At 41.7% G+C, this 12,438-nt stretch overlaps 1 protein-coding gene across 3 annotated transcripts in view; it reads right to left on the bottom strand.

Moving 5' to 3' along the window:
- The window catches only part of RNF216 (ring finger protein 216), a 113,587-nt gene that overhangs the window by 74,596 nt on the left and 26,553 nt on the right, over nt 1–12,438 (bottom strand). For all 3 annotated transcript variants that reach the window (XM_043454861.1, XM_043454862.1, XM_043454863.1), the window contains 3 exons: nt 8,023–8,137; nt 4,194–4,333; nt 410–460 (listed from right to left, as the gene is read on the bottom strand). In XM_043454861.1, the coding sequence (XP_043310796.1) occupies nt 410–460; nt 4,194–4,333; nt 8,023–8,137 (306 nt within the window). The remainder of the gene's footprint in view (nt 1–409; nt 461–4,193; nt 4,334–8,022; nt 8,138–12,438) is intronic.

Here is a 12,438-nt window from a genome sequence, read left to right as displayed (position 1 = left end):
TTTTAAGGGCAGTGATTGATCCAGTCATTAGTTCACTTCTACCACATCAGAAACAGCCACTATGTGAGGATGGCCGATGTCACACAAAATCCATCTGGTCCTGAGTTAAACGTATCTCTCCTTTCTAACTCTCAAGTGACATGTGAGTTCTAAATTTTGCTCTAAGAATCTAACGGATTCCAGGCAATGTTTAAGAGGAACAACTCTAACAATATTATCTTCCCTCCAAATCTAACCCAATTTGGAAGCAATGGTTTAATACTTGATTTTAACTTAGTTGAACCACAAACTCGTCAACAGCAAAGGATAAGGGAACCAATTTGTCATCAAAATGTGTAGAAAATGTGAGATGAGAAAAACAGCTAATGGAAATACCCAGAAGAAGTTAATTAGATGAAATTTCAATTACCTTTTGATACTGTTCTTCATTCATCTGCAGGGCAAGCAAAAAGTCTTCATGCTGAGGAACAAAAAACCAGACACACAGATGCAAATTTACTCAAGATGCCATAAACCATTTAGCATTTACTTTCATAAACGTAAAATAATTATTAATAGTCATCTCTTCAGTTACGTAGTTTACTAGTTTAAAAAGTTAACTGATAATAAATTTAAAATGCATCAGAGTGCTGTATGTAAAAAAGGAAACCTTACAAGTACTAGACTCTATGGAGAAAACATTCTTAAATTTCACTCAAAATATAGAAGGAATAAAAGACTGACATAAAACACTTATGAAGAGTGCAGAATAGCATGTAAGTAAACAAACAAAAAAAACGAATGGGTAAAAACCAAGTTTGACAACATACTTTGCTGGTAAGGCTAGCGAGAAACAGGCGCTCTTCAACATTACTGGTGAGAATGCAAAAGAGTACAACCACCATGCAGGGGAGTTTGGCATGATGTTAACAGTGATGTAAGTATTTATACTCTAATTCATCAATTGCACTTATAGGAAATCTATTCCAAAGTTACCCTGGGGCAGAAATATGAAATGATATATGCATACAGTTATCTATCATGGCACTATCTGTAACAGCAGAAATCTGGAAAGAAGCTTGAATGTCCAGCACAAAAGGGCAACAACTGAGTCAACTCTGACACTGCAGACAACGGCACACCAGCCGGTTTTTAAAGGAAGGAGAAAAGTCCCCATGGACGGCTGTGGGGTCACCATCAGGGTGCACTGTTAGGTGAGAAGGGTAAGGGCAGAACAGTGTGTATCTTTTAGGTAAGAAAGAAATGCCCCCCCCAAAATATATATATATACACACACGCTTTTACATAAAAGGAAAGATAAACAAAAAACTATAAAATGGTTATGATAAGAGATCTGACCTCACAGATATCCTAAAGAGTCTTGGGGAACTCAGGGGTCCATGGGCCAAATTTGAGATTCTGGTCTAGAAAATACACACAGGCACACTTCATTTTACTGCACTTCGCAGACAGTGCTCTTCAAAAAAAAGAAAAAGAAAAAACAAAAAAAAAACACCCAAAAAACTGGTTCTGTGACTTGCATCAAAGCAAGTCCACTGATGCTGCTTCTCCAACAGCCATTTGTTTACTTTATGTGTCAGTGTCACTCTTTAGCAATTCTCACAATATTTTAGGCTTTTTCATTATTATTACTGTATTTGTTATGGTGATCAGTGACCTTTGATGCTACCACTACAATTGTTTTGGGGTGCCACGAACTGCGCCATAAAAGACAGCGAACTTAATCGAGAAATGTTATGTGTGTTCTGACTGCTCCACTGATGGGCCATTCCCCATACCTCTCCCTAGTACCCGAAACACAACAATACTGAAAACAGGCTAATTAACAACCCTACAAGGTCTCTAAGCATTCAAATGAAGAGTAGTCCATCTCTTACTTTAAATCAAAACCTAGAGACAATTTAAGCTCAGTGAGGAAGGCATGTTGAAAGCCGAGACAGCCCAGAGGCTAAGCCTCTTGCACTGAACAGTTAGCCAAGTTGTAAATACAAAGGAAAACTTCTTGAAAGAAATGTCAAGTGCGGTGGCAGCAGCATGAATGGCAAGAAGGTGAAACAGCGACTGCTGACATGAAGATGCACTGGTCTGGCCGGAAGAGTGAACGAGCCACAGCATTCTCTTAAACCAAAGTCCAATCCAGAGCAAGGCCCAAACTCCATTCCAAGCTCTGAAGGATGAAAGATATGAGGAAGCTGTAGAAGAAAAGTCTGATGTCAGCAGAGGTTGGTCCATGAAGTTTAAGGAAAGACGCCATTTCCCTAACATGAAAGTGCAAGATGAAGCAGTGGGTGCTGATGCTGTAGAAGTTGCAACAAGTTATCCAGAAGATGTAGCTGAGATTATGAATGAAGGTGGCCACACTAAACAAAAGATTTCCAAATGTAGATAAAACAGCCTTCTATTGGAAGAAGATGCCATTGAGGACCTTCACGGAGAGAGAGAAGCCGATGCCTGGCTTCAAAGGACAGGCTGGCTCTCCTGTTAGGGGTTAAGGCACCTGGTAACCTGAAGCTGAAGCCAGCACTCCTTTCACCGCTCCAAAAATCCTAGGGCCCTTAAGAATCAGGCTATCTCTATTCTGCTTGTGTTCTATAAATGGAACAACAAAGCTTGGATGACAGAACATCTGTTCACAAGATGGTTTACTGAATAATTTAAGCTCGCTGAGAACTACTGCTGAGAGAAAGATTCCTTTCAAAATATTACTGCTCACTGAAATGCTCCCGGTCACCTAAGAGATCTAATGGAGAGGAACAAGATTCATGTTTTCATGCCTGCTAACACAACATCCATTCTGCATCTCATGGATCAAGGAGTAGTTTTTAACTTTCGAGACTTGTTAAGAAATGCATTTTGTAAGATTTGTAAGCCATAGTGATTCCTATGTTGAATCTGGGGCAAAGTCAACTGAGAACTTCTGGAAGGGGTTCACTATTCCACACGCAACAAAAAACACTTGTAATTTATGGGGAGACATGAAAACACCAACATTAACAGGAGTGTGGAAGAAGTGGATCCCAACACTCATGGCTGACTTTAAAGAAGGAATTAATCGCAGATGTTGTATAAACAGCAAGAGATCTAGAATTAGAATCAAACAGCTGCAATCTCATTAATAAAACCTTAAAATGTAAGGAGCTGCTTTTTACAGATGAGCCAAAAAAAAAAAAAGCAGTTTCTTGAGATGGAAATTACTGGTGAAGATACTATGAAGATTGCTGAAATAACAACAAAGGATTTAAAAAATCTCATAAACTTAGTTGGTAAAGCAGCAGCAGGATTTGAGTGGACTGACTCCAATTTTGAAAGAAGTTTTACTGTGGGTAAAATGTGGTCAAACAGTATAGCATGTTACAGAGAAATCATTCATGAAACGAAGAATATCGATCAGTTTGGCAAACTTCATTTGCCACATCTTAAGAAATTTGGACAGCTACCTCAACCTTCAGCAAGCACCACTCTTATCAGTGAGAAGCCCACCAAAATTGAGGCAAGACCACCCCCTCCCCACCAGCGAAAAGATTACGACTTGCTGAAAACACAGATGATGGTTAGCATTTTTTAGCAACAAAGTATTTCTTAATTAAGGCTTGGACGTTGTTTTTTTAGACATAACACTATCACACACTTACTAGACTAGACTGTAGTGTAAACATAACTTTTCTATGCAATGGGAAGCCAAAAAATTTTTATGATGAGCTTTACTACAATATTCACTTTATTGTACTGGTCTGCAACTGAACCCACAATATCTCTGAGGTCTGCCTGTATTAAATAACCAAATTTGTATCTTCCAGCTGACTTGCACATTTGATAGTACATTTCTGGCCTGGAGAATTCAATGGACTATATGGTCCATGGGGTGGCAGAGTCAGACATGACTGACTGACTTTGACTTTTACTTTTGGAAGAATTAAAGAGCTAAATGGAATCTGTTTTTTCCTCTCCCAGTAGAAGGCAAAGAAGGTGAAACAGATGTGTTTACTAAGTGCCAATTAAAATAACGTAAATCTGACTTGTGAAACTGTGAATTTTAGTCAGTATTACTACAAAACTTAGCTTGTTTTCCTTTTAAAAACTTTATGGCTTATTCAAATTAATCACTTAAAAGGCAAATCTTCAAAGACGGCTTCACACTAAGCCCTACCAGCAAATCAGAATCCTAGAAACATATTCCAAACACATCTTCCTACCTCTGCCATCTCTTTGATTTTCTGCTCATAGAACTCCTGCTCCTGCTGCACGGCTGGAAGGAGGGCACGCCGGTCATAGGACCTACAATGTCGCCGCTTATTTTCCAGAAAGAACATCCTCTTCTCTATTTTTTTGTCACCTAGAAGATAGGTTGCAATGCAGAATCATGCGGACAACTGTTCTGCCAGGAATTCAGGCAGCCACCCCAGTCTTCTGTGGCCTGGCCCCCCGTCTATTCCAACCAGGATGTTAAGTTACGTGACTTTCCCGTAACGTTCTTTCTGGGAAAACTGGGCTCCTAACCATCCCCCACGTTCCATGCACTTTTTGACACCCTTCCTCTCCACACCCATCCCTCATTGTGATCCAACTGGAAGAGCTCCCCATCCTGTCTGCACAGCACTGTGTGCACCGCAACCCATCACGTGCTCACTGCTGAGGACGGGGGTTCACGGCTTGGGGTTATCGCCCAAAGCTGCTATACGTGTGTCTGCAACTCAGCAGAGCACGCAAGGAGCAGAGCTGCTGGGTCAGCTCTGGAAAACAGCGCGAGCGCCTGCAGTGCTTGCTCCGACGTACACTCTCCCTCTGCCAGCAGTGTCGCCAGTTTTTAATCTAAGCCATCCTGGTAGGTGCACATGTGTTTTATGTATCTTTTAAAATATTTTTATTTTGAAAATGCAGTACCCAGATTTACAATAAATAATACTTAGAACACAAGCTAAGAAAATGACAAACGTCAGATTTTGCAACTGGTCTTATTTAGGTTTTGTATTTCTTTGATTTAGTAATGTACGTTTTTCTAGAAAACTATCCATTCCATCTAGATTTTCTATTTACTCATAAAAGCCTGTTTTTTGGTAATCTCTATACCCTGATACATTTTTTTATTTTTTTGCTTTTCTCTTGTTCACTCTTTTAAAAAACTAAAGCATTTTTTCATTGACTATTTAGAAAACCAGTTTTTGGTTCTCTAGTCTGTTCCATCTATCTGACATATTTCTGCCAAGACCACCTGGTCTTAATCACTGTAGTTATGGAGCAAGTCTTGAAATCCAGGAGTCTGATTTCTCCCACTTTACTCTTCTTTTAAAAGATTATTTTAGCTATTCTAGTACCCTGCCTCTCCATATAAACTTCAGGATAATTTAAAGATACCTTGCATGTATCTGCAAAAAAAATCTTGCTGGGATTTTGACAGAAATCACACTAGGCATGGGTTATCAATTTGGAGAGGATTTACATCTTCATTGAGTCTTCCAACCCATGAACATAGTACATGTCTTCATTTATTTATATCTTTTTTGATATTTTTTCTTCAGTGTTTTGTAGTTCTCATCGCAAGTCCCATACATGCTTTGTTAGATTAACACCTAAGTATTAAGTTTTTTCAAAATGACTTTAAATGGTATTGCACTTAAAACCCTGATGTCCATGTGCTCACTGCTAGCATACAGACACGTGAGTACACTGGTTTTTGTAGGCTGACCTTTCACCCTGCAACCTTACTAAACTTCCTTGGAGCTGTATATATCTACAATCATGTCATCTGCTTAGGAGCAGTTTTGGAAGAATTTTCCAGTGAAACCAAGTGGAGCTGGAGATCTTTTTGAAGATTTAAAATTATGAATTCAATTTCCTTAACAGCTATAGGGTTATCCAAATTATCTATTTTACATAGGTAAGTTCACTGGCAGTTTGTTTTTTGAGGAAATGGTCCATTTCATCTAGGCTGTCAAAATTACGTACATGAAGATGTCCACAGTATTCCTCCTTGGATGTCTGTGGGGTCTACAGTGAAAGCCCCTAAGAAGAGTAACTCCAATTTGCATCTTTTTTCTGTCAGCCTTGCTAGAGGGGACATGCTGTATTTTTACTGATGTTCGTTTACATCCAAGTTCTACCCGCACTCCTCGTGAGAGGCTATGTGGTGGTCGGCCCATAAAGCAGTGAAAAAGGGCCCCGGAGGGAGAATCTGGCCTCTCTCTGCCAGCTCATGTACAGCTCCAACAGTGCTGCTTGGATGGAAAACAGTTGAAAAGATAAAGAATGGGATTCTTGGAACAAATGAAGGAGTCTAAGCTTACATACCTATAAATCCCTTTCAAAAGAAGACTATCTGTAAGTCATAGATATAAATGTAAATCAAGTGTATTTTCTATTTCTAAACTTTCAGTGTCCTTAAAGATAATCTTGGTAAGACCAAGTTAAGAATCAGAATCTTGGGACTTCCTTGGTGGTCCAGTGCTTAAGACTCTGCACCTCCACTGCCAGAGGCACAGGTCTGATTCCTGCTCCAGGAACTAGGATCTCACATAATGTGTGGTGCAATCAAAAAAAAAAAAAAAAAAATTTCAGAGGTATACCTGAAAGAATGCACTGAAACTAATGAGGTGATGTTCACAGTGAAAAATATCAGATGCATCAAAACTGACAGGTCTGTGACTTAAAAAGCAAGGTGGGTAAGAAGATGAAGGTTTAATGTGAGTCAAAGGCGGGACATAGTTTGATTTTAAGAAGTTAAGGTGTTCTCAGGCTGTATGGTTGAAACTATAGACCCTAACTCCAGCTGTTGCCTCCAAAGAGCGGACCTCATTTGGAGTACTCTGTCCAGCCTCGTATACCCAACCTCTCAGAGAGATCAAGACAAGTTAGAGAAAGACAGAAAGGGCAACTGGGAAGGTGAAGAGGCAACAGAGTTTAAATCCTTTCAGAGGCAAGAACTACAACCATGGCAGGAAACCTCAGGAGGGACATTCCTGGCTTGATACAAAGAAAGAAATTTCTACAAGACACAGCTGACCAAGAAGGGAGTAGACCACCTGTGACGTGATGCTTCCTTTTCTCTATCACTGAATGTCAGAAACAAATACTGAACGACTACGTGTTAGGATGCCTAGTTAGGCATGCCTAGTCTAAACGTGGATAAACTCAGCAGAATGAAAAGCTGCCTACACACTGTCCTCACGTTCACTCTGCCACAGATCTGTGAGAACATCGTGTGGGGAGAGCACTGTTTCACGGAGCAGCGTGGTGACCTCAGAGTCAGAACTTAGGACATTTTCTTTCAGATCCTAAAGATCTAAAAAGAAATTCAAATACTTTCCAACTCTATAGCTATCTCATGGACTTTCCATTTAGGCACACTTGAAGTTATGAAATTAATTACATGTGTAACAGAAAGACAAACAGGAGGAAAGGGCAACATTTATGAAATAATCCACAGGAAAAGTTGAAGTGGACTCTTTTCTTGGATACAAGCAACTAAGATCAAGTCTGTTGCAAAATTCAGCAAGTTTACCTCTGGGAGGGTGGCAGTGAGGAGGGGAATTAGACCGGAAGTAACCTCTTCGAAAGTGCTTTCAGCAGTTATTTCATCAACATGAATAAGAGAACTTCAAACAGTTATGTGGCAACTTAAGAGCTGCGTGGCTTTTGCTGCACGGAACCCGCCCTCTCAGGTGCGCACATGGCTCCTCTGCAGGAAGCCGTCAAGCACCGGTCCACTTTCTACCAAGGAGTCATACGGTTAATTCCTGTCAAACCTTCAAGACCCATCTTCCCCTCAAGCTTAAAAATGTCCCTACACACAAATCTCTAACATTACACACAATTTTCCTTTCGTGGTGTATCCTAAGCAGAAAGAAGATGACAAATGCAGCCACTTTCTAAAAACACTGCCGTGCCATCAAAGCAGCCGCATCAGTGACAGTCCTCAGACTGCTGTGACAGGGCGCTTGAGGCAGCCGCACCACGAGGCCCCTTTGGGTTGTGCAGGACGGGACCGCTCGGGAAACCCCATCAGCAACAGTCACATTTGGCCATTACCTTGTTCAAATTTGAAATCTATGTAAGAATACTGATTCATTTCTTTTCTCTTTTTTCTTTTTCCACTGGTTTCTGGCGATAGCTCCTGCCATTTTTTAATGGCGTCAGAAAAGGCCTAAAAATTGAGAAAGGGAAAGGTTACTGCTGTAAATGGGACACAAGAATACGTGAAACACAGGCAACCCCAAATCTCGTTGTGACTCACTGTTTCAGCTACCTTCCCTATACGGCTTACCAGAAAAGGTAGTGGCAAAATAAGCAGGCAGCATTTCTTTACTTCGTTCTCTCTTTCAACTGCTGCTGTAATGGCAGAACCAAGATGCTGACTGATAAAGAGGTGCATGAGGAGGCAAACCATCGGAGGTGTCCATGAATAAGCACAGGTTAGACCATGAAACAAATGGCTACAAGTCACGCTTCACAGGCACCACATTACATGGTGTTTCTCTGGTCAACAATCCCGCCTCCATTTCCCCCATGTTCTCGCTGCTTTCACTCACTTCCCCACTTTGTACTGAACACTGGAGTGCAAAATGCTTATGCCAGAGATACTCCCTTCTCTTCCACAGCTTTTGCTTCTCCTTTTTGTATCTTTCCAATAGGCATTTAAAGGTGATCAAGTCTCTGCTATCCTAAAAGAAAACCTTTCCTCCCAGACCTCCTTCCTCTTCCAACTACCAGCTCTGCTTTATTCCCTGTTGTTTGTAGCCAAGCTTATCAAAAGAGCCATCTGCACATACCATCACCTCGCCTCCCAGGAGCAGCAGCCCCCTCTACCCTGGTCTCTACCCCACCTTTCCCCTTGCTCACCTCCCTAACACAGGGCCAAGGCCAGTGCCTCCGCTTCGGCCCTCGCCTCCCGGGATCTCAGCGGTGATGCCAGCGCGGCCTGCCCCGCTCTCCGCCCCTCCTGCCTCGTCTCCACGCTGCGGGTCCTCCAGGCAGCCCTGGCTCTCCTCTCACCTGACAGTCTCTTCAGGCGCACCTCATCCACGTGGGTGAGGTCACCTTCCACATGCTGACCAATCTCAAATAACCCCTTCTCCAGTCCGTTACTATCCCCAGTTTTGGTCCATTCAGCCACTCAATGAATTGTTTTTACTCAGGAATCTGAGGCCCACCCAGCATGCTGGCAGTTCAGCATTTCCCGGACAGAATTCACTATCTTTTCCTCCAAATTAGCTCTTCTATGGGAATCCTCATCCCAGGAAATGACACCCTGTCTTCCACGCCCTCCCTACTGACCTCCTGCTTATGTAGCAGCACTGAGGGGGTATGATTAAATGTCACTTGCTCAGAGAGGCCCTCCTGGAGCCTCTCAGACCACCCCCCAGTTATGTACTCTTTCAGAATAGTTATCACAGTTGTAATTACATACTTATTTGTGATCTGTTTCATGTTATTTCCTCCCCTAGACTCTGAGCCTCTATGACAGGGACTGTTACAATAGCTCACAGTGTACCTTCAGCAACATGCAGTCTGGATCTAACACTCATTTGGTAAGTAAAAGGTTACAGGGATGTGCATGTGTTATAGGAATGTTGCTAATAAATCACCTTCTGAAGCTGTTTATCTTAAACAGCTGTGCATCCCTGTGGTAAAATGGTAACAAAACAAGTATTTTAAGACAGGGGATCAGCCCTGCATCTTAACCTATCTCCTATCTCCCTTCCTTTTCAAAGCTCCTCAGTGTGGAAATCAGAAGGGAATTGACATTTGCTGTACGCACCTCCTATAAGCTAAGCACTGCATGCAGCCCTTTCAAGTCCTTAATTATCCCATTTAATTCTCACCGCAATCCTCTAAAGGAGGTTATTATTTATACATAGTAGAGGGAAGCAAGGCTACAGAGAAGGGCAAATCTTAATTAACGTGAGGACAGGACTCAGGCCAGTCTTGGAACTATAGCTCCTCTCTTTGGCGTCACTGTGTCCTCAGTTAGATTCCGTGAGACTCCACCAAGTTTCATCTTGCTGCCTCTCTATATCTCTGATCAGCGTCCTCCACAGCTACAGTGCCTCTTCCCTTGCTTTCTTTCTTTCTGGAATTCCCACTATACAAGGTATTCCCCACAAATTCTTAGGCACCAATGTTTGTACTCAGTTGCAAGACTACTAATTTATACCAAATTTTATCTACAGGTAAATACCCCACCCTTGAATCAGGGCTGTTCTCTAAAACCCAAGAAAGGGAGCAAGACAAATTATTATGACTTGCATTTTATAAATGAGGTAATTCACAAATCAAATACCCAAAGTATTAGTTTTGACAATAAAGGATTCAGACTGGTTCCAATTTTCAGGGCATCTGTGACAGCAGCCAAACTTCCTTTAAGGGATAACCTAAAAACATGACAACTGGCATCTGATGATGTAAAAGCTGAGAAGTAGACAGAGACTCCTCTGTGGAGCCTGGTGGAAAGGTCAAGTCCAGAGACAGCGATATGGAGATAAAGGTGACCATTCAAGTACACGGAGGGAGAAATCTAGAAGCCTGGGTAAGACCCTGAGAATGACCACCTCAGACAACAGAAGCTAAAGGATGGGTTAAAAAAGATGGCCCTGACCACCAGCATTAAGTTTCATGAGGGAAGAAACCTGTATGTCCACTGTGACATTCCCAATGTGTGACCTACGGCAGGCACTCAGCCACCTGCCTGAAAGAAAGAGGAAGTCACATCTGTGGCAGAACTACTGAGAAAAATTAGGAGGGGAAATTATCAATCTACTCGAACCATCAGTCAAGTCTGAGTGTGTAAAGCAAGACACAGAAAGTTGTCAGGATCTCCAGGCTGGCCAAAGAGTTGGTTCATGTTTTTCTGTAAGATGGTACACAAATACCTGAACGAACTTTTTGGTGAACTCAACAAAATAAAGAAAATTTATCTTTGTCAAAAGGCAAGGTGAAGGAAAATCCCAAGATGACAGTCACAAGGCAGGCATGGAGAAAGCAGCAGGCATGAAGTTCTGCAAGTTAAAGACCAACAAGTGGCATAACTAGAATTAAAATACAAGCGACAAATCAAATCTAAGTTTGATCAAGATTCTGGATGTAACCAATTTATAGGAAACAGACGAACTGTTTAATTACAATGCAGGGGTGCAGTCAGAAAAACTCAGACTGTGGAAGCCTATAAGATAAAACAACCCAGTTTTTTTTCCAACAAATAAGCAGTAAGGAAAAACAAAGGAGAAAGAGAGCTTGCAGATTAAGAGATTCAAGAACTCACCAGCCACATGCAATAAACATATTTTACTTGGAATTCTGTGACCAAACAAGCTGTTTAAAGATTTATGACATATTCAGAAAAATCTGAATACTGACTGGATATCTGATGATGTTAATCTTTAAGGTGTGATAATGGTATTTTGATTAGATTTTAAACTATTTCATCTTTGCCTTTATCTTTTAAAAATTAATACTGAAATGCTTATGGAATTTACTTCAGGTAGGGGTAGGCGGGTAAGGGTGGAAATACAAGACTGGGCAGGAGCTGGCAACTGCTGAAGGGGAGGGACAGTATGCAGGGGCTTGTTACAATACCATCTCTACTTCTGTATGTGTCTGATGTTTACAGTAAACAGGGTAAAAAACAGCAATCCACGGAGCACTGACTCTGCCTCGGTCAGCATGCTTTCCCTAAGCTGTCACCATGTTTGGGGAGTGGTGCAGAGAAGACATGCCACTGCTGTAACGAGGAAGCCCCTGCGGGTGTGTCTTCTACCTCCCTGCCCATGTGAGTATGACTTCCTACAAGGCAGAAGTCTTGTGCACCATGTGTGTACAACAGGGAGACGTTCTAAAAGGGAACATCAGATTTTAGCTTTTGTCAAACATTACTTCCCTTAAATACCCGATGTTCACTCAGGTAGCCCAACCCATCTCTTTTCAAAATCCTGTAAAATCTTAGATTAACCACCCAAACAAATAGACACCACAAAAAATATAAAGGGCCAGACAAATGAGGAAAAGGATATGGAAGCTATGAACAAGAACTGAGCCATAAAACTCTACAACTTCCACCCAAATAACGACAAGCTGGGGGATGATCATACCTTCAATGTGGAGAAGCATCTGCTAGAGAAATCACTTTTACTGACCTCAGGATGTAGGCAGGGACATTTCCAATGAGGACCAACCCACCTCCAGACCACAGGAGCTGTCTCCTGCTGCTACCCTTTTACTTTTCCTCTGGGCTTCCTGGGAGCTCAGAAAATGTGTAAGGCACCACAGGATCAATAAAGATGCCACACAGGGCCCTAAAGATGAAAAAGCCCCTTCTTTATCAAGGTCATTAATTTGGAGAGGGGAAGCTCATTCATTTTTGAATGACAGTGCAGATATTCCCTCTTTAGCAGGGGGAACAAGAAGGCAATATCTATCAGAAATAGAAGGCATTATCTCTGTGATCCCTTC

Source organism: Cervus canadensis, chromosome 32 (assembly GCF_019320065.1).
Source record: "Cervus canadensis isolate Bull #8, Minnesota chromosome 32, ASM1932006v1, whole genome shotgun sequence".
Classification (NCBI taxonomy): Eukaryota; Metazoa; Chordata; class Mammalia; order Artiodactyla; family Cervidae; genus Cervus; species Cervus canadensis.
The sequence above is the reverse complement of the archived record's forward strand: the minus strand, read 5'-3'. Positions and strand labels throughout refer to the sequence as shown.